At 43.8% G+C, this 22,654-nt stretch overlaps 1 protein-coding gene across 6 annotated transcripts; it reads left to right on the top strand.

The window, feature by feature from the left end:
* Positions 1–261: 261 nt before the first annotated feature.
* ENSA (endosulfine alpha) lies at positions 262–21,766 on the top strand. Of its 6 annotated transcripts, none has more exons than XM_030541980.1 (4): positions 262–438; positions 6,939–7,064; positions 10,932–11,098; positions 21,658–21,766. In XM_030541980.1, exons 1-4 carry the CDS (start codon positions 382–384, stop codon positions 21,749–21,751), a joined length of 444 nt encoding a protein of 147 aa, XP_030397840.1. In that variant the 5' UTR covers positions 262–381; the 3' UTR covers positions 21,752–21,766. The 6 variants fall into 6 exon arrangements, with proteins under 6 accessions (XP_030397840.1, XP_030397842.1, XP_030397838.1 ...); XM_030541982.1 differs by lacking the exon at positions 21,658–21,766 and adding an exon at positions 12,749–13,998 and having other exon boundaries at positions 264–438; XM_030541978.1 differs by lacking the exon at positions 262–438 and adding an exon at positions 5,857–6,458.
* Positions 21,767–22,654: the final 888 nt, after the last annotated feature.

The raw sequence follows: 22,654 nt of genomic DNA, 5'->3' as shown, positions 1-22,654 counted from the left end.
CCTCACCCCCCGCCACCCCCCCACGGCCTCCTCTCCGTCTCCTATTGGTCCCGCTAAGTTTTCGTCATTCCCAAGTTTTGCCCTGCCCGTTCTGCTCCTGCCTCACTCTCCATTGGCCCTTTGCCCCATCTGTCTCGTCGCAGTATCCCGCCCCTCTTACCACGCCTCCTGAGGGCTCTGACTGGTTGGTTATGATATCATCATGGCCTCCGGAGCTTTCTTATTGGATGCTCTGCTTGTCAGTTACCAACCTGAAACGTTAGGGGGGCTGCGGCGGCCATTTTGGTTACAGAGTGAAAGTGACAGGAGCCGGGGAGAGGGTGGGAAGTAGAACGCCGGCCCGTCTCTCAGCCACGTCCCTCTTCCCTTCCCTGTCCCACCATGTCGGAGAAGCTCAGCGCCGACAGCCGGTGCGAACAGACGGGCGACGAGAAACAGGTGAGGGGCTGAGTCTGGGCGGGATCGCGCTGGGCTCCGATTGGCCACTGGGACCGCCCATACGCGCCGGGCTGTGCTGTGATTGGCAGCCCTACTCGTCGCTCTCTGTAACGGTGTTTGGTCATTGGCCACAGGTCTGGTGGGGTGGTACTTCCGGGGGGGGGGGTTGGTCGTGGGGTAGATAGGTCTTAAGTGCACCGTGAGTCTGGGCGGGTTGGGGGCGGTGGATTGTGGGATACTGGGGGTGTGGAGGTCTGTGAGGCGGGGCAGGATGGGGTCAGAGCGGGGTGGCGGGATCCTGGGGGTGTGGAAGCTTCTGGAGCAAGGGCGCCCCCGTGGGACGGGACAGGGCGGGTCAGAGGAGGCGAGGGGGGGAGACTGTGATGTTGGGGGGCTCCTGGTCCGGGGGTTGCATCCAGTCTTGGGGGTGGTTCCACTAGGGGCAGGGGCTGATGGTGGAGGGAGGATCTGGGCGTGCTGGGTTGGGACTTGGGCCTCAGCATGGGGAGGCTCCGCTGTTGGTTGGAGCTTGGGGGGATTGAATTCTTCCATTGACTTAGCTGTGTCCTCACCTGGGGTTGGCTTACCTACAGCACTCACTGGGGTTTTCACACACGCCCTGAGCCATGTGGCTGGGTCAGTCTAAATTTTAAGTGTAGACCAGGGCTAAGGTTATAGGTCTCCATGAAGCCATGTATGGGAAAGGAGAGAGACAAGGTGAATGAGGAAATATCTTTTATTGGACCAGCCAGCGTCTGTTGGTGGAAGGTACAAGGCTTTGAACTACGCAGAACCTGCTCCACCAGGGCATCTGAGGAAGAGCCCTGTGTAGATGGAAAGCTTGTATCTTCTACCAACAGAAGCAGTCCAATGAAATATACTACCCCACCTACCCATGTGTGTCTCATATCCTGGGACCAATACAGCTACAGCTCTGCAAACATATATATGAAATGGCTTATAATAAGTGTCCCTCTCCCACCTGTTAAGACCCCAATGGTAGGACAAAGCTGACTGCCCAGCCCAGAGAGAGCCACAAGAAGACTAAAGCGTGCAGGAGTTGCTTTAAAAGCAGTTGGTTTGGTGGCATCATTATAAATAATGTCAGTTCACCTCAGTTTCATGACTTCTCCGTAAATAATTTTTGATGAGAGGTGAGATCAGGTTTGCCTGAGGTGAAATTAGGTAAATTAGGATTATATAATAACGGCTGCTTCAAAGCAAGTAGGGGAATTTCCCTTTGGTATTAAGGGGGAGGGATGTTTCTCTCAAAATACCAGTTCAGGCTTGCACTAAAGCAGTCGCTTTGTTGTGGACAATTCTGTAGTTCTGTGCACAAGCTGTTGATTTATTTGAAGTAATAAAGTTTCTTAGGCTAAAGCAGAATTCAGGGTGTGGCCTGAAAATGAAGCTGCAGTAGATGAGAAGAGGTGGTATTATTACTTTGGGGGGGTGAAGCTGTAGTGGAGGTTTTGTATTAATGCTGCGGGACTGAACTGTAGTGAGTAATGATCTCAAATTATCCCACATAACCCTTCTGCACAAAAATTCTTGTTTTGCCTTTTGTCTAGGGCAGCTTAGCAGCATGGTGTGCAGCTCCCCTGAGTCATCGACTTTCTTAGAGCATTGCCCATGGTGTCGTGAGTGGAGCAGCTACTCAGACTTATCCACTTTATTTAAAGACTGTCTTATCAAAGATGCATTGTCTTTCCAATTGTTAGTTTCTCTTGATTCTCTTTAAGTGGATGGTAACCAAAGAGAGGAGACAGTAGCTTTAGGGAGAAGGAGAAACCTGACTTAAATAGTCTCCTCCAAAATGCCTTCGCATCGTCTGTCCTAGAAATCATATATGTTGGGACTGGAGAGAAGGTGTTTCCAATCTGAAACCTTCATTTTAGATATTAACTCTTTTCACTCTTGGTTTTAACATAGGGAAATACTTACTCCTAAAGCATCTCTCAACTTGAAATGCTAAAATGGGTACAACAGAGGATGTGACTTCCTGACCTCAGAAGGCACAGTTTCTCGTAATGACTTCCGCAGGGGACCCTGAATATTAAACGCCACCTCACCATCAGACTTAATTTTAAAAAATCTAAATATGTTTCTGAAGTTCGTGTATGAGCATAATCCAAATTCCTTCTCGGAGCTCTCACCCCACCTCTAATAGTTATGAAGTGGAAGAGCATTCTGGATAACAGTTTGCAAGAACACTTTGAAGACTGTTTTGTCTCAGAGTTTCTATACACAGCGCTGCCATCTCAGCCTTCAGAACCGGAGCAGGATTAGCACAGGCCAGGTGTTCTCATACAAAATATTGGCAGCTCTCAGCCAAACCGGTTATTGCCCAAACTAATGGTGATGCCAGTACAACAAGGATCTGTCAAAACAATAGGCTTTCCTGATCTTACAGTATTATTAGAATACAGGCTAACAGTCATGCAGCTAAAACCTACTGGCCATCTGGGCACGTGTGTTCAGTGATACAGGTTCTCTGGGAAAAGCGGCAGCCGTGTGTCACTGTTAAATTTGAACAGTGACGAACTATAAAGATCAGCTCTGTGGCAGTTTGTATACAGTGGCAGGACAGAAGCATGCCCTGTGTGAATCCTGGTGGCTTAATCTATCTTGATAGGCCGGTGGCATCACGCTTTTGAAAAGGTTCTGTTGTCTTTTTAGTTCAGGTGCATTGCAGTGCTGCACATATAGCCCTGCTATCCAAAAAATGCTCACTGGTATTAATTTCCCAGCTGTGGTGTTGGCCACTGATCTTATTCCAATAAGTTGAATAAAGCACAAAGCCATTGACTGTAGTGTGCCTGAGCAGCAGTTAAAGATAGTGTACCCAGGATAACAGGAAATGGCCTGAGTAATGGGAGGGAAACGGCCTTTATGGCCACGTATGGAGATACGACTTAGAAATAAATAATTGAGGGGAGGAGGTGGGATTGAGTGTCTGGTAAGAGAGCCAGAATTCCTGCTGAGACACCAAACAGCGCTTTGGAACTTGTGCCTCTCTCTTTAATTCTCTGCCAGTAAAGGATCCCTTTATTTCTGATACTTTATTTCATGGGCAGCGTCTCTTTGAGTTGTAGTTGGCTGAGTGGCATCTGTCTACCTGTATCCTCTTCCTAGAAAAGAGAACTTCGTTAAGACAGCCAGAGCAATAAATCTCTTAACCCTAACACCATTGGAATAAATACTATAGTAGAAGATATTTCAGAGAACACTTGTGGCTAACATTCCACAGCCAACTTCTCAGCAGTTATCAACTGCCGTTAATAGACCAGATACCAGCTTGTATGTTTCTGGTTGGGCTACGTATAGTCACTAGCTGCCACCTGTCATCCACAGAGCATCCTCCAGTATACCTGTCTGTGCTGCGCCAGGTACACATCTTAGCTCCTAGCTTCCAAGCCTCTCCATTCCATTTTCCCCACTATGCTCAACAGATTGGAGAATAAGGTACTTACACAGGTAGGAAACATCGTTTCTACCCACTGTCTCCAACCCACTAGTCAACTGTCAGACACGAGGACCAGTCTACCTCCCCCTCGACCCAGCATGGACTCTAACTGCAAAAATACACATTCACCATTGGACGTACCAGCAGTACTAACTTCGTCCTGTACGTCTTTCCTTACCTGGAAGGACCAGACCCGAGACTGAGAGATTTCAGTGTCTGTCTATGGCTCAATCAGTCTAAGACAGTGAACAATGAACAGTTATGATGATGTGGATTTTGAGATGTGGGCACACCTGCCTTCACTTTCTGTTGGCTAATCTATTAATTTGCAGTGGCATCTCGAAATATTTTGCCTCTCCTTCCAGTGTTTTACCTGTTAATGGACCAAATGTCACAGGCTGGTGCAGGCCAGCAACAAAGAAGATCTGAGGATCCCAGATGTGCTGCACAGGCCGTCTCAATTGAACTGAGTTCCCACTGTGCAAGATCTTGCTTTTCTGGAATTGGTGGTAATAGTGACTAGCAGGAATGGAGGTTTCCAGAATTGCCTAGTGAATGCAGCAGGCAGAGAGGGCTGACAGCTGAGCCAGCCCATGAGGCTGCTGTCTGTAGAGAAAAATAATCTAAATCCAGATCTTAAACAGGTCAGTGGCCTCTGTTCTAAATCTTTGAAAAACTTAGTGACCACTGAAATGCCTTCCAACAGATGACTTATCAAGAATAACAGCATCAGCAAGATTTCTTAGGACAGACTGTTCCGTTCTGTTTCTGGCCAGCTACTGTTGACCCTCGAGTGTAATAAGCAGGAGAGCCCTAGGAAATGGAATTTACTGTATTTGGTAATTCATATTCTCAGGATTTTTATACCATTAAGTCTGCTCTCAAAGATGTATTTAGAAATTCTGAAATAACTGAGAAATGTCGTCATTCTGTGGTTCTGCTGACATCCATGCTCTCTGCTGGACTCTTATGTCTACACAGTCCCCTTTACTTAAGCAAACTCTGCTTAAAGAATAAGGCTGGGATAAGCACTCTCTTGGAGGACAGAAGTGTGACAATCCTTCTATTCCTCTTTCCTCACGTGATTGGAGGGGTGGAAGTGAGTAATACGTCCCAGGCAGCCCTCAGACCTCCTCTACCACTGGGCTGAGACAAATATTTAGTTGCAGATGGTATCAATTTTGAAGCTCTTGTGCAGCAACTTATTTACAATGGTTTTTAAGTGACAGCTTCAGAACTAGTCCACATTATCAGATATTTACAGGTCTCAATTAGTTTTCTAGGTTAGGATACTGATTTCTATCTTTTTTTGTTAATTTTTCCAATCTGAAAGTTTCACGTCTGTTTCAGCAGAGTTCCATCTATGTATTTCTGAGCAAAGGTATCTTGAACCCAACCATAACATGCCCAATCCTAACCATTAAGGCAGAAATTTTCCTGTTCTCTTTACTAAAATCAAATGTAGATTATCTATTTGGATGGATTCTGTCCTGCCCTTTTAGCAAAAGGGACTCAATTTAATCTGAACACAGGAGTAGCTAGGCTGGATCAAACTCATGGTCCCTCTAGTGTGATGCCCTGTCACAGACATTGACCAGAATCCTATTTCTTACATCTCTGTGATCTTGTTCTAGCAACTCTTTGTGACTGTATTGGCACCTGCATGCCAAGCTGAAGATAAATGTTGGGTTTTTTTTCCCTCTGCAAAGTTTTTGAGTCTTTGATTCCAGCAGGGACATGGAAAATCTCAACCCTGTTTTTACCTTGCCTGATCTATTCTGTACTTAGGCTATGAGCCTTTGGGTCCAGAGGAATGAGAAGGAACTTGCCACGGAACAAGTCAATGCCACTTCTTGATCAACCAGAGATATGGTATTATGTGCTGTTCTACCACTGGGGCTGAGCTTGCCGCGTCTGTGATACCGGATGGCATAGATGATTGATAATGGTATTGGAGGTGCCAGTTTGAATTTGGCCTTGGTTGAAACTGACTTGAGTCAGCATTGTTTGGTTTGTACGACACAAGTTGCAGAGTCTCAGTCCAGTTCTTAGGACAGGTGTCCATGTTGCAAAAACAATCACACGTGAGGGGTTGGCGGGGATCTCTGCAGAGGGGCCAACATTTCTTAGATCTTAAGGCCAGAAAGGATTGCAAGTCTGACCTTCTGTGTAACACAGTCCATAGGACAAAGAGTCTTTGGTGAAATACCATCTTGCTCTGGAACTGTTCTCTTCAGCATAGATCTGAGGCGCACACATGGATGGGGTGGCTCAGGGTATCTGATGCCATCTGTGCTTTGTGGATACAGAGACCTTCTGGCTTCCTGGGCTGTCTTCAGCATTATGGAATTTCCCTTCATGAAGAAATATGCACTGAAAACATTGATTTGCCTCTTGTCCTTTTAATGATGCTTAGTGATCAGAGCTCAGTTGTTTAAAACAACTATCTTTGAGCAATGCTAGGAAATGGCACTGGGGAATGTTGATGCGTTGGATACATGTGAACAACAACTCCATGTTGAAGCAGCAGAACTTGATCTCTGCGACCCACTTGGTGAGCTGTTTCTGGCATGTTGCTTGCTCTTGAGTATAAAAGCTTGGTTGAATTTCTAGCCACTACCCATATTGGCTCAGCCAATTGGCTTCTGCCATGTGGAAAGGTTAGAAGAGTTACAGATGGTGCCACACTTAACTGATGGGAGTTGATGTGAAACTGATGACTGCCTGCTGAACCTCATTGTCTGGGTCAAACTTACCACTGGCTCCTTATCAATGGCTGGATCTCTCACCTGGCCCATTTATCTGCCCGCTTTCCCACAGGCTTTCTGAGAAAGCCACTCCCCCTATGGGTTTAGAATAGAGTTTACAGTATTCTCAAAGTATGTTTAAGCATTTATGGGGCCACACCTCAATTAGTGATGAATATTAGGCTTGTAGTTACAGGACAAACATTGTATAACTAGATTTCTGAGGTAAAATAAAGGTGTCCTCTTTCATAGGATTGAGTAGCTTTAATCTGTTTCTTGTTTTTCAGGATACGCAGGAGAAGGAAGCAGTTGTCCCTGAGAGAGCAGAAGAAGCAAAACTAAAGGCCAAATATCCTAATTTAGGACAGAAGCCAGGAGGGTCAGACTTCCTAATGAAAAGACTGCAGAAAGGGGTACTTACTACTCAAATACCCTTGTCTTGGAAGCTAACGTTGTCATCACTAGATGGTGTAAAGAAAAGTGTGTATGATATAGACAGTAGCATTTAAAGTAGTCTAGATATTGGTAGTAAAGACTGTATTGAATGGGAAGTATCAGAGGGGTAGCCGTGTTAGTCTGGATCTGTAAAAGCAGCAAAGAATCCTGTGGCACCTTATAGACTAACAGACATTTTGGAGCATGAGCTTTCATGGGTGAATACCCACTTTGTCAGATGCATGTAGTGGAAATTTCCAGGGGCAGGTATATATATATGCAGGCAAGCTAGAGATAATGAGGTAGTTCAATCAGGGAGGATGAGGCCCTGTTCTAGCAGTTGAGGTGTGAAAACCAAGGGAGGAGAAACTGGTTTTGTAATTGGCAAGCCATTCACAGTCTTTGTTTAATCCTGAGCTGATGGTGTCAAATTTGCAGATGAACTGAAGCTCAGCAGTTTCTCTTTGAAGTCTGGTCCTGAAGTTTTTTTTGCTGCAGGATGGCCACCTTAAGGTCTGCTATAGTGTGGCCAGGGAGGTTGAAGTGTTCTCCTACAGGTTTTTGTATATTGCCATTCCTAATATCTGATTTGTGTCCATTTATCCTTTTTCGTAGCGACTGTCCAGTTTGGCCGATGTACATAGCAGAGGGGCATTGCTGCCATATGATAGCATATATTACATTGGTGGAGGTGCAGGTGAATGAACCGGTGATGGTGTGGCTGATCTGGTTAGGTCCTGTGATGGTGTCGCTGGTGTAGATATGTGGGCAGAGTTGGCATCGAGGTTTGTTGCATGGATTGGTTCCTGAGCTAGAGTTACTATGGTGCAGTGTGCAGTTGCTGGTGAGAATATGTTTCAGGTTGGCAGGTTGCCTGTGGGCAAGGACTGGCCTGCCACCCAAGGCCTGTGAAAGTGTGGGATCGTTGTCCAGGATGGGTTGTAGATCCCTGATGATGCGTTGGAGAGGTTTTAGCTGGGAACTGTATGTGATGGCCAGTGGAGTCCTGTTGGTTTCTTTCTTGGGTTTGTCTTGCAGTAGGAGGCTTCTGGGTACACGTCTGGCTCTGTTGATCTGTTTCCTTATTTCCTTATGCGGGTATTGTAGTTTTGAGAATGCTTAGTGGAGATTTTGTAGGTGTTGGTCTCTGTCTGAGGTGTTAGAGCAGATGCAGTTGTAATTGAATGAGAGATTTGGGTTCAGTATGTACATAGAAATATAAGCACCCTATCTATTGACTAAACCAGACCAGTGACCTGAACTTGTTATAATGCCATTTGTATCTAATACGTTTCTATTTGTTACCGTTGCTGGCCTGGGGATATATCAGGCATGAAATAAGTCGGACATGACCACGTGAAAAGTATTCAAATGTATGAAAAAACATAATTTTGATGTAGCTGTCCAGAATGAATGAATTTACTTGTACCTTGAATGACTTTGTGCTTATGAATGTTATTGATAATGCGAGCTTGTGCCAGGTCTGTAGGACCTGATTAAAGCTCTTTAAGATTGGCCCCATCCAAAGCCCACTGAAGTCACCATAGTAGATGTCTCTGTGGCACATTCCCCTGTTTCATAAGCTCCTGATCGAGACCATCCCAGGCTGTTCTTGCGTTGGGTTGTCTTTTGTGTGGTGGGTTTTGCTATGTGGATATTCTTTACTGGCTTCCTAGTTCTCCACCTTGTGACCTGTCATGATTTGGACTCTGATACTTAGAAACTAGTGCACTGGTCTCCCTGTGCCATCTGGGCCTCTTCCTGGGATGTACCTTAACACTGTGGAGCTGGTCCTGCACCAGCCAGTGATCTGGCAGATCAGATGTTCCAAGTCTCACATGTGGGTTCAAAGTAGAACTCTTAAAGAATAATGATGCAAAATTAGAAACTGTGGGCTTGATTTTTTTTCCACTGCCCTGCACCTTGTGCAGTCACTTAGACTGGTGCAAGGTGGGTGTAGAAATTCCACCAGCTCAGAATGGCAGCATTTTACACCCACTCTGTACTGGTGTACGACTGGCCAAGGTTCAAGGTGATGGTGTATCAGGCCTCGTGACTCCTCTATCTGAGGAATTAGTTAAAGCCCCCACTGAAAACCAGTAAAGCAAAGCCTGGCATCTCGTTTATAGTTGTAATATTTTACATAGCCATTGTAAATCAGTCTGGTACAGTATATGAGGCTGTTACCCCTTCAGATTGTATAAAAATCCTCTGAGAAGTTGGGAAAATGCAGCTGTTTTGCTGTTTTTTCCCATTTAGAACCACAGGGATTCTGCCCACTCCCTCTGCTTTGCTTCACTGGAATTAACATCATTGTTTTCCTTTTATAGCTTTTATTTATAGCCTTTCATCCTGCCAAAACATTGTTGTGTGCCAGCATTATCTCTTGCTGTTGATGTTACTCTGGTAATGTTTTAGGTAACAGCCTGCAGATGAAGCACAACAATAATGGTTATTTAATTTCTTGGCATGGACGCAATAAGGGTTTTTGTTTTTAAATCTGATATTTAGAGGAGAATAGGCCCTAACTCAAACCAGTTGGACAGCAAAATCAGTCCCTTCTCATTTATACCAACGCCCCTGTACGGTGCTCTGGAAGACATGTCATTTATACCCACTTTAAGGCCTCTCTTATGCTGCCAGAATAAGGTAGATGAAAATTGGGTCCTGGGGTCTTTCCCCATTATGATTACAGCCATGTGACAGTAGGCCAAGTGTTTGGGCTTTAAAAGTCACTATAAGGAACTTAGTAAACACAACTGAGGGCTTGTCTACATTACTTGCTGGATCGAGGGGCAGTGATCAATCCAGCATGGGTCGATTTATCATGTCTAGTCTAGATGCGATAAATCAACTGCTGAGCGCTCATCTGTTGACCCTGGTACTCCACCAGGGTGAGAGGCGCAGGAGGAGTTGACGGGAGAGCATCAGCCATCACCTTACCGCAGTGAAGACACTGCGGTAAGTAGATCTAAGTACATCGACTTCAGCTACGTTATTTATGTAGCAGAAGTTAGGTAACTTAGATCAGTTTCTCTCGCTCCCCCCCCCCCCCCACTCCACCGGTGTAGACCAGTCCTGAGATTCCATGTTATAAAATTTTATCAACTGCTGTTGTACTTGGTGAATTGTTTGTTTACCATACACCTTGGTAAAGGAAGTAAATGATCATGGTTATTCTTTCAAATAAGTATTACAGAAAGGCTGAAAATTTGTTGGGGGCGACTGGTGGTGTTACAAAGTTACTTAAAAGTATGTGCATAAAACGGGAAGGTGCATTTCCTTGTGTGGAAGAAGCCTTCTTGTCTGGCTTCCAGTCTTCTGTAACTGCTTCTTTAAAGTGAAGATTTAGTGTCTGTTCTTAGGCCAGGGCTGTGTAAATCTTGCTGGCATAGCTTTGCCTGATAGGGGTGTGAGAGTTATTTTGCATGGGTTTGTTTGGTTGTTTTACAACACAGCTGTGCCAGCAGAAACCCGCCTGTAGATACAGTTCTAACAGCACAAAAGCGCTTTTGCTGGGATAGTTTATTTCGCTCACCGAACCTGAATGAACTGTGCCAGCAAAAGCCCTCCGCTGCTAGTATAACTGTCTATGCTAGCAGGATTCTGCTGGGGTAGCTATAGTTCTATGGCTATACTGGAACTTCTAAGTGCAGGCTAGGCTTATCTAACGAGTCTGTAAATTCAGTGACACAATGCGGTACATTGACCAAGCTACTTCTTAAATCAAGAAAACATTCATGATTAGATAGGTTAGATATGTTCACAATATTCCAACAAGTTTTTGGGCAGTATGTTTTCTTAAGACTTTGCCAAAGTAACCTGAAATCCTGTCCCTCTTTCAGCAAAAGTATTTTGACTCGGGTGACTACAATATGGCCAAGGCAAAGATGAAGAACAAGCAGTTGCCAACCACCGGGCCTGACAATAACTTGGTGACAGGAGACCATATCCCGACACCACAAGATCTTCCACCGAGAAAGTCATCACTTGTAACCAGCAAGCTGGCAGGGTAAACCTGCACTTCTGATTTATTTTTTTTAATTATTAATTTTTGTGTGTGTGTGTGTGTCAAACTGATTGAACTTCACTGTATTATAGGGCTGGGATGATCGGAATTCATGTAATCATTCATATACTTACAGTAATCAAACAAAAGGAAAGGAAGTGAGATGTGTTTATAGTCCTGGGTGTGTGTGTGCAGATTTTTACAACTGGTGATCAGTCAGCTGAGTGGATCCTTTCCATACAAAGTCAGTTTGCTGCGTTAGTTTGCGTGCAGCAGAAACCCCTTGGGTATCGGAGGAGTCATGTCAGAAGTGTTTGAACTTTGCCACCTCACTATCTGAGCATGGAAGCTTATAAAAGCAGAATACTGCACCAGAGGATTGGCCTGCTGTTGGTTCTCAGCTTGGCTGCACAACTGGAGTGCAGGTCCTGGGACTCTGGGGGCCTCTTGCTGTTCAGCTAATAGGTTCAAGGTGCTGAGAGGTATAGAAAGAATTGGGCAGGACTAGGATGACCAACAAACAGGTGGCCCATGGGTGTATGTGTTATGCTTGAGCTAAATAAATAGTGGAACTCTTGAACAAGAAATTAGCAAGAAAACAAAATAATTCGACAAAATATGTTTTTAAAGAAGTGTCAAGATTTGCTATTCTGCTTGGCTGAGCAAATTGGGAACTATTCCATACTCACAGGTACCAATGTGCTTTGGCAAAATTAGAGTAAGCCCTCTTGAAAGAAGACTCTCTTCAGTTCTACCTCCTGGAATCAGCAGGTTTTTAATCTTTGATTTCCTCTTTGAAAATCCAGTGTTCTTAATTGTCAACATTTAAAACAACCTACTTACCTTCAATCAGAACTTGTATCTGTGACTGAATTGCTCTGTCTCAGGAACTCATATGGCCCTGATCACCGTAATATCTGAACACCTCACAATCCTCATAGCACCCCTGTGAGCACTGCACTTATCCCACTTTTACAGATGGAGAACCGAGGCACAGAGAGATGAAGTGATTTGCACACGGTCACAAAGTGGCCGAGCAAGGAACTGAACCTGTATCTCCCAAGTTTCAGACTGGAAATAAGGTGTAAATTTTTAACAGTGAGAGTAATTAACCATTGGAACAATTTACGAAAGGTTATGTTGGATTCTCCATCACTGACCATTCTTAAATAGAGAGTAGATGTTTTTCTAAAGGATCTGCTCTGGGAAGTATTATGGCCTATGTTTTGTACAGGAGGTCAGACTAGATGATCACAATCATCCCTTCTGACCTTAGATTCATTCATAGATTCCATGAGTCTTAAGTCCCAGGCTAGCGCCTTAACTAATTGCTGAAATTACGGAGTAGTTAGCTCTGTTGGAAAGGATTAGGAAGAGTGTAAAGCAAACATAGCTTACTGTATTGTAGTTCAGACAAATGGGACAATAATTATGACCCTTCTGAGCCCATGAGGATGCGTGGGGAAGAGGAAATTCTCTTTGAAGGTAGATCACCAGCCTTTTTGTTTGTTTGTTTGTGTTTGTTTTTAAACTGAGAACCTGGGAGGATGGAGTGGAAAGAAGCATAAAAGCAAACTTACATTAATGGCATAACACATTAGTAGCTTGGTCTTGTTTTGTTTTGTTTTTTGTTCCTGCCTATGTCTGTTTCAGGCCTGAAAATCATGATTCAGTGAATGCAGCCTGTGGAATGCAAGATCACAACTGATAATGCATGTCAAATATGGTCTTTGTGTGGCATAGAAAATACAGCATTTCACCTAGGACACAGGATCGAACTGCGTTTATAATCTTGAGGAATATTTTAGCAGCGATGCATTAGTGTGTTGGGTTAAAAGGTGTTTCACTGGAATGATAATTTTAAGATTTCAGCATGAAGCTTGCTGTGCTGAAAGCAAACATGAATCTCGGTTTTAAGTCCAGAATTTAAAGATTTGGGTTTGTTTGTTTTTTGGGGACAGGGGAGGGAATCTGTTTAATCAGTTCATTCTGTAGGATACCATATCAAGGTCAAGAAAACCCAATGAAAGGTAACCCAATGAAAGGAAACTCCACAACTGATGTAGCTTTCTCTACATACATTCTCTGCTATGCCTTACTTGGTCATTTTTAGTCCCTAAAGTAATTCATACAAAAGTCTGTTTCAATTGACTGTGTTTTGCTGCTGATGATTCCAAATGGAAAACATGATATTGTATCTAGCTAATCAGGGTATTTCTAAGAGTCATGCTTCAAAAAAGAAGTAAAAAGCCAAGCCTGACGAATCGTACAAATCACCATTCATGTTTCTGAGATTGTAAGGAACCATTTTTTTTTCTTTTCATAGAGACTGGTCAATAAAAAATCAGTTTCAGCAGAGTGAAAAGGAGACAGGGTTTGGTGGGGAGTAGGGAATTCCTTCTTTGTAAATGTGTAACTTCATTCTTCAGTCTCTGTCTCCTCATGCCTTTTCTCCAGGTTCCAGTCTGAGAAGGTTGGGGGAAAAGCTACTGGTTTCTTGTATAATCGCCTCAAATGTCTTGCTCTTTGTCCCAGCCACATTGTAAATAGATATGAATCATATATATAAAAATATATATAATTTTTTACATCATCTTCATCTCTATCTTCTGTTGTTCTATGCTTTTTTCTTAAAACAAACCAAACAAAAAAACCCTGCTCTTGCACTACTGAATACTGGTCAGCTGTTGGCTACACCTTCATGGTGTTGATCTCAGTGACATCTGATTCACCGGGAGAACAGAGAGGAATTCACATGTCGAACCATTCCCCCCACTCCCTCCAGGATTCAGGAACTACCAAGTGTATTTATATAGAAAGGAGGAAGAAATTACCTTCAAAATACTGAGTGAGAAATATCAGGAGAGATCATTATTTTAAAAAATAAACTTGTCTGAAACACATACTGAAGTCAGTTTTTGTTCAGTCATGAACACTAAACCAGTGGGGAAAGATGGACCCTAAAAAGGGGGAGTTGTGTATTTCACAGTGGCTTCTTTCCAGTTCCACTCCATTGTTTGGCATGTGCAGCCTTAAATGTGGAAATGGAATGAGTGATCTTCATTGGACGGTTGCACTACATACAACTTTAGGATACAAATATTTTGTCCTTGGAATGATTTCTCCTTAGTGGAAACAGACTTCTGGGAAAAACTGAAGCATGGTTATAATTTTTTTTCTATATATTCCCTCTTCTGGGGAAATAACTGTGTAAGTGGAAACTTCTTTTGTTTGTTTGTGAAAGGATGAAGCTAACTATTATTAATTACAGGTTTCAAAGTAGCAGCCGTGTTAGTCTGTATCCGCAAAAAGAACAGGAGTACTTGTAGCACCTTAGAGACTAACAAATTTATTTGAGCATAAGCTTTCGTGGGCTATGAATGAATCCATTCTATGCATCCGAAGAAGTGGGCTGTAGCCCACGAAAGCTTATGCTCAAATACATTTGTTAGTCTCTAAGGTGCCACAAGTACTCCTGTTGTTAATTAGAACTAGGAGCTCTGACAGCAAAACAGTAAAGGGCCTTTGCACGTTTGATGAGCTAACATGTTTGGATTTGTTTTTCTTCATGGGCCAAGCTGAGTGATACTTTCCTAGACCCAAATGCCAGGATCCCAGCAAAGAGCTGACTTTTCATCCCAAGCAGTTCCTTGCTGCAAGTCCTAGGGAATTGTGTTTCCTGGACAGAGGGTGGCATCTAGATCAGGCACAATTATAATAAACCAACACTCACGCCCATTATCTACTCCAGGACTACAGTATAGAAGGGATCTTAAAGGTTGAATCTGTTGATACTATTGGGGGATAAGTAAGGTATTTTGATGCCATGGTACAAACCCTAGGTAAAATGGCTGAGTAGTCTTTTGTTTCTACTGGCTGGGGAAAAAAACAAATAATGCTTATGTCCAGTTGAAATTTTGATAGATGAGCAGTGTCTGAGCTAACAGAAGTATTATAAATCTTGATTTTTAACTGCAAAGGAAACTTTCAGTTCTCCTCTAAAAAGCAACAGTTAGTAGGATTTCAACCAAAGCTTGTTGAGCAAAGTGGCTGTATTTACAGGGTGGTGCTGTGTGACAGTTTGAGTGAATAGGCATTGCAGAAATGTGTAAATGGTAGCTCCACAGAGCCACTCATGCTTCTTGGAGTGGGCAACTTTCAATATTTGAAATGCATTCATTTGCTTTGGCGTAATTTATCTTGTTGCACAGGCAGGAAATGCAAACTAGACAAGAGCAAACTAGATTAACTAATGTCTCAATGTGATTAAATCGTTCAGGTTTTTTAGGACTGCTCAGGGGTTTGAGCATTGGCCTGCCAAACCCAGGGTTGAGTTCAGTCCTTGAGGGGGCCATTTGGGGATTGGTCCTGTTTTGAGCAGGGAGTTGGACTAGATGATCTCCTGAGGTCCCTTCCAACCCTGATAATCTATGATTCTGTGACTGGGATGCAAGGTTTGTCCTGAAGATTTTGTCTCTTGCATTGGTGCAAAACACCATGTTTCCGATTTAAACTGGTGTAAATGATTGTACAAGGTACAGGCTGATGGAGAATTGAGCCCACTCGCTTTTAAAGGGAGCTATAGCATTACTTTTTGTGAGCAGCAGAGGGCAGAAGAAATTTTACTTCTCTAGCAATTAAAAAAAAATCCAACATCTTCCCTCCCCCCTTCTCTCCCTCTAAGCAAAACTTACTTACAACACTTCTAAAATCATGTGATTTTTTTTTTCTCCATCAAAACTATTTTCCTATTTCTGCTGTAACAATTAACTGCACTGAAAGAAACTCCTTTGGTAGTGGTTTATTTTTAAGAAGCTGATGTATAAAAGCATTTTCCATGGGGATGTGTTTTCCCTTATTAAATTTGTTTGTTTGCCATGGTATTTGTTAGTGCCCTGTTCCTTTTCGGGTGGGAAGGAAGGAACATTCAGTACCAAATCACTGTAAAAATAAAACCCCGTGACAGCTCTGTATTCTTTTTGGCTAAGCTGCAGTTTCCCAAGGAACTGTGCACGTTGAGCTCTTATGTCTAGGGTAGGTCCAAGGGAACAGTGAAACAGATGCGGGGTCATAACTGTATAGCAATTCCAGTTAAGGAGGCTGGTCAGTGATTGTGCTAGCCCCTTAGGGGCCCTAAGCAGAAATATTCCACCACCACCACATAATAATAAGCAAATAGGAGGCCCCCTTGTGCTGCTCAGGGCCCTAAACAATTGCTTAGTCTGCTTATGCCTAATGCTGACTCTAAGGGTAGTATGCCCACTGCAGCCTAGTCTAGCAAAGTGTCGTTTAGCAGGTCCTCCCAAGGAAGGGGCCTTGCATAGTGCAAGTTCCCATAGTATACTGGGACAGTAGAATATGGGGCCCCTATGCTACAGTTAAATCACAGCGGGCTGAGGCAGTATCTTCAGTCTCCCCTCTCCATCACACTTGAGACATGCAGTGGTTAAATCTTCCATCTGCGTGCAGTGTTCCAGCACCATATCTGGCCAAAGGTTCAGATTTTTGCAGTGGGCCAAGAACAAGCTATCGGTGGGGCCCAGGGTTGAGTCAGGAGGCCAGACAGCCTCATTTTAGACTATTGGGGCTTTTGAGGATGGTTTTTCTCCACTCGTTCTTTTGTGGCCCTTCCAGTGGTACATGGAGAAAAAGGTGGGCTGAGCCTTGTGTTTCCTTGTATATGAAGACTGAGCTTGTAGGAATGTAACTACCATGGACAAGGATCTGATCCAAAACCGATTGGAGACTCCCATTGACGTCAATGGTTCCAAAGCAGAACTTAATGGAGCACCCACCTGCAGCCTACTACATTACCTCTCTTGTTTTGGACGTAAGATCCTTTCTCCAGCTTGAGTCTAGGGAGAAGACACAGAATGAGACGAGGATAACACCAGTGTCCTGGCTAATATTTTCCCTCTCAGCTGAATAATCTCCAGTTCCAGGGTATCTGGTATGAGGTAATGTTGATCCCACCAACACCTGCCTTCTTGACCTGTGTTCTTCTTAGGCTACATCCTATGTTTGTCTAGCACTTTGAGATAAAAGAGTATAGAAACAGAAAACAAAAGCAGAGCTGAAAGCAAATGAGACTCTCCATAACTGTAATATAACTTTTCTGGTAAGAGTCCTCTTTTGGCAAATATTAGTGCAAGTGATTAGAGTGCCCCCTCCTGACCCACTTTACTGATTGGGGGGGAAAAATAGCCAATCAATAATAGAGATCAAGTGAGCTAAGTGGCGGATGCTAATCAAGCATTTGGAAATCAACACTCATCTGGGTTCTGACTGAAGTCAGCACAAAGCTGTTCCCTCAGCCAATGTTTTAACTAAAGTATTTAGTTTTACACAGATTACCCCAAAAAACAGACACAGTCCATCTGGTTCCCCCTGAAATGGAGCTGCATGTTGGGTGAGGGCATAACCAGCAATGATGTTGGGGGAGATGTCGGTCAAGAACTCTGGGGCAACATCTATCAACCATGATTAAATCTAGGTTCTGTAAAAGTGTGTGTGTGGTTAACGGTAACTCAGTATTTAAAGTCTCCTTTGAAAGACTTCTATTAACACAACAAACTCATTTTATCTGCTGTGTAAGGGCAGACCGTGGAGTTGATTTCCACCAGGATTTTGAACTGTGATCCTAGGGAATGCAAACTTTTCTAACCCAGAGCTTAGTCTAGGCAGCCATCCCCAGTGGTTTAGCAGTGCTATGCGTCTGAACCTAGACATATGGATCACCTTAAACTTATTTTGAAAAGTCAATTTAATACAAGGGTGATGGAATGTGATGTTATGACTGGAAAATAAGCTCCTGCATTTAGAATATACTGCTCTGATTTGCTTTAAGGTTTAATATCTGTTGTCTTTCTCCTTGTAGTTAGATCCTATTATTAAATCACAGCATTTTATTTCACTGACATCACTTATTGAAACCAGACTCGCTCTAAGGGTTTACATTTCATTTGTAGGGAATATGCAGTAATGCTAGCATACCATGGGAAGAGGCACCTTAGAAAAGCCTAACACAGATCCTGTGCCTAGCAGTGTGTGTGTGTTTAACTGGTTGCTTACAATGGGGCCCGATCCTGCCCCTGTTAAAATTCTGGCAAAATTCCTATTGATTTCAGTGAGAGAAGGTTAGGCCTAACCTAACTTTCCTGCTAGAAAGAGAAATGAATGAAAACTCTGCCTGTCTTCCCACCACATTTATTTTTTTTGTTTATTTATTTTTTGTTTCAGATTTAAAAATTTTATTAAAGTAAATGCTTGAAATGAAATATACACAGGTTGAGAGGGAAGGTACTGTACATCTAGGGTCAGCCTTGGGTTATGGGGGGTTACAGATACTGTTTGCAAGGATGAAAAGATACATACATATCGCATGCTGAAACACATCTCAGTTTTATAGCCACTTTGAAATATTTGCGTCTGAATTAAAGACCCATCAAACAGCCATAAAGGGGACTTGACATTTTTGTAGATCAGTTTTCTATTAAAATGTGTTCGATCCTTGTTAGATGTTTCAAAACTCAAATTCATCTGTTCCCCGGCCAGCCCATGAGGGCAAGTTTCTGTATTGTGCCCGGGGCAGGAACATACTGTTCTGTGTCTTATGCCAAGTATGTGCTTTGCCCATGTTTGCATGTGTACTCAAGGTTCAGCACTTGAAGGGAAATATGTGCTAGGTCTTGCCCTGTGGTGCTTGAGTGATCTCTGAGCAGCCCCTAAGCCTTTTTAAACCTGTGTTGGTTTCAGGGGCAAGAATTCAATACCCAGAAAGGATAGAGTCCTCAGAGCTGAAGAATGGACCTTGGGAGGCCTGACACTTTGTTTGTTGGTCCAGTAAAAGGAAACGCTTTGATCAACTGAATCAAAAATAACTTGCCTGGAATGCATGGTTCAGTGCCAGACTTTAGTTTGTTACATAAAGATTGTCCATGTGTAAACTGTAAACGGACTGGTGAACTAGATCAGCACAAGAAAAATTACGTAAGGTAGGTGTAACTTCACATTTACCCTGGGTGGGGGAGAGGAGCCCTCACGTTACAGGTCCACCCCCAGGCCAAGAAGAACAATGTCTCTCGGTTAAAAGATAAGTGACTAGGGTCAGGTCTATGTTACAGACTATTGCTGGCATAGTTGTATCAGTCAGGGGTTTGATTTGTGACCAACACAGCTGGACTGGCACAACCCCCCACTCTGAACAGAGTTCTATATACTCAATTGGCTTCAGAGGGGAGCCAACCCAATGCAGCTTCCTTAATGAATTTTTAACTAAAAAATATTTAGTTTTACACTGGCTAGTATCTTTCATCCCAGACACCTGTAGACGCAGTCCATCTGGCCCCACAGAAATGCAGCTGTGTCTGGGGTAGGGGGAAGAGGTTGGTCAAGAATTTTGTTGGCTCATGTTTTTGTTGATGTTGGCCAGAAACTGTGCTTTGGCTAGTATCACTTGTTTCACTCGGCGGCAGGAATAAGCTATACTGCCAAAGCACCGTTTTGCTCTGTCCACCTGGCCTAGGGGGCTCAAAGAACAGCTCAAGGTTATCTTCCCAAGGTGCAGGTTGTTTGTCTGACTCATTCTGACAGTGAAGCTGGAAGCTCCTATAGAGTGGATGGTAGCAGCATGTACTCCTAATAAGAAACACAGAGATTAAAAGACCCCAAAGAGAATTAAGTGCATCCTCTGCTCTAGCCTATCACAGAATTGTTCCCTGCAAAACATTCCAGAGTGCTTTGTCACCCTAGCTTAAAGGTGGAGAACTTAATGAGCAGGATTCCCATTGCTCCCCTCTGTATTTTTCCATAGCTTCAGCAGTAGCCAGCTCTTGGTTTCCAGCCTACATTTCTTCTGGCTCTGTTTTATCCCATTACTTTAATAGCTTTTTTCCTCCTTGTTGCTGAGGTCCTTCAAATCATATTGCCTCTTGGCCTTCCTTTAACCAGCCTGGATGCAAGTAATTGGTTCTGCCATGGAACTTTTATTAGACACCTATCAACCTTGTTGCTTCAACAACTTCAGGATTCTAGAACCAATGCTGCTTTCCTGCAACGTTCTGCTTGCAGTGCAGTTGAGAAAAAGCAGGAGGTGCTGTGGTCTTCCTTTCCCAACGCCTTTCCCAGTGTTGCCAGTTTGGTATCTTTTTTTTTTTTTTTTTGAGCTGGGCTGCAGTATCCTGAATGCAGTCAAATCACTGCTATCAAAATAGGGGCTATCTAGCACAGGGGTAAGCAACCTATGGCACGGGTGCCGAAGGCAGCACGTGAGCTGATTTTCAGTGGCACTCAGACTGCCTGGGTTCTGGCCACCAGTCCGGCGGGGCTCTGCATTTTAATTTAATTTTAAATGAACCTTAAACATTTTAAAAACCTTATTTACTTTACATACAACGATAGTTTAGTTATATATTATAGACTTACAGAAAGAGATCGTCTTGTTGTCCGTAGCTACCGGTATGGTGTGCTGCTCTTGTTCGATGATGATAACAGTTGGCTGCGTGTGTATCTTACTACACTTCTAAAAACATTAAAATGTATTACCGGCACGTGAAACCTTGAATTAGAGTGAATAAATTAAGACTTGGGACCCCACGTCTGAAAGGTTGCCAACCCCTGGTCTCGAACCTAGGAAGTGCCAGACCAGATCAGACCTTAGGGCTGTGTAGGCCAGTATCCTGTCTCTGATGATCTGTGAGGTTACAGGTCTCACTTTCAGCACTGCTGAGTGCTTGCAACTCTGGATGACATCAGTGGGGTGTGCTGGTGCTCAATCCATATGAAAATCAGGCCCAAAGGGATGTGTATGCAGCTCAATGGCAGATGCTATGCATTTTTCTCCCTTCCACCATAGGGAGTTTACTACCCACTCGCTACACACAGTGTCACTGCTTTCCAAGGATCTCGTTCTCTGTCCCGTTTTCCAACTGTGCACCTGCGAGGCCACTCTTCCGCCTGTGGTATTTTTACCCAGAAATCCTGCCCCTCTCACTTCAAGGCATTGGAGCTGATTCTTCTCTCAGGCATTAGTGTAAAGCAGAGGTAATTTCATTGATTTTAATGGAGTTGGAGTGGTTCCGGTGTTCTCAGGCAAATCTCCTGCTGTCCGGCTTCACTGCAGGTAGTAATGGTGAAGAAGCACACACGTAGACGGGGTTACCATTACTGTGTTTTCCATTGATTTCAATGCAGTTACACTGATGTAAAGCCCAGTGTCAGAGGAAAATCAGGCTCAGTTATTTCCTTTACAGTTCTCACCTTCAAATGCTCCCTTTCTTGTACTTCTGTGGAGCATTGTGCATGTGCGACATGCTCTATAGAACGGCCTCTTGCATGTTAGAGTACAGCACAATTCCAGGCATAGGATTTCCTACAGACACTAACCCTGAAGTTTTATTGCTAGTATGAAAAGGAAATGATTAATATATAGGCAAAGAGGCACTTGGCCATCCACCTGCCAGGGACATGTCGTCAGTGACGGGGCAATCCCACTGCCTCAGAGTTGTAAAGCTACTTTTGTGTCATCCTCTATGACACAATGATTTGAGTGTTTTTACTTTCAGTTGCATCTGGCCTGCTCTTTTCCCACCTATTGACCTGCCCTGTAATCAAGAGGATTACTCAACACCAGCTGACGGCATTAGGTTGATCACATGACAATTGACGTTACAGTGTTGTATGCAGTGTAGCTGCAACCCTGTCATAGGGATCACCCTGCCTGTGTGACGAATTGTGGATTCTGTCTGGACCACTTCTGAATTTTGGATGATAGTATGAAATTGTATCATGAAATTACTGCATCATGGAAGGCCTCATGAATGGGACTCCCCAGTGAGTTTGCAGAGTTGTGTCATGTCTCTGCCAGGCCAGAAACAATGGTGAACAATCAGCACTCAAGGGCCTATTCAGAGTGAAAGAGCTTGGGATAACAGGTTTGCTCTAGGGGGGAGAAGCCAATTCCTGTTCCAGGCGGGGTTGGGATGAATGGAAAATGACCAAAAGGCAGAACAAAAGAAGCAAGTGACCTTAGCAGGACTCTATAAAGGGGCTTGGTAGAACTCCAGAGGGAAACACTTTGCACCAGATTCGGATGGAGGCTGCTGCAGGGGCAGGGTAGGCAATAGGGTGGAGGACCCTGCCTGCCTGAACATAAACTATCTTCCAAGGGAAGAGTGAGCCAATGAGGAACTTTAAGTTTAGGATGCTTTTGGGGTTTGTATGATATGTGCTTTACGTGATTAAATATAAAGAGTATAAATCTGATGGATTGAACAAAGTGTGTGTTGGGGGAATCAGAAGCTTTCACAGCTTTGAGATGGAGTTCTGGAGGCGGGGTGAGGGGGTTCCAGGTAGAAGGTCTGTGCCCTCAGAGTGTGCCCAGGGACTCCATTCAGGCTCCAGGAGCTTGAAACACCCTTAGGAACCCTGATTATAGAGGTTTGAATTCCTCTCGCAGAAATCCTAATGTGTGGCCAGGAAGGGGTGCTTACTAGGATCTGAGACACCTGATACTCCCTAAGCGCCCTCACCACAGTACCCTTTGGCCTAACTTGACCCTCT

Source organism: Gopherus evgoodei, chromosome 24, assembly GCF_007399415.2.
Source record: "Gopherus evgoodei ecotype Sinaloan lineage chromosome 24, rGopEvg1_v1.p, whole genome shotgun sequence".
NCBI classification, from domain to species: Eukaryota; Metazoa; Chordata; order Testudines; family Testudinidae; genus Gopherus; species Gopherus evgoodei.
The sequence above is the reverse complement of the archived record's forward strand: the minus strand, read 5'-3'. Positions and strand labels throughout refer to the sequence as shown.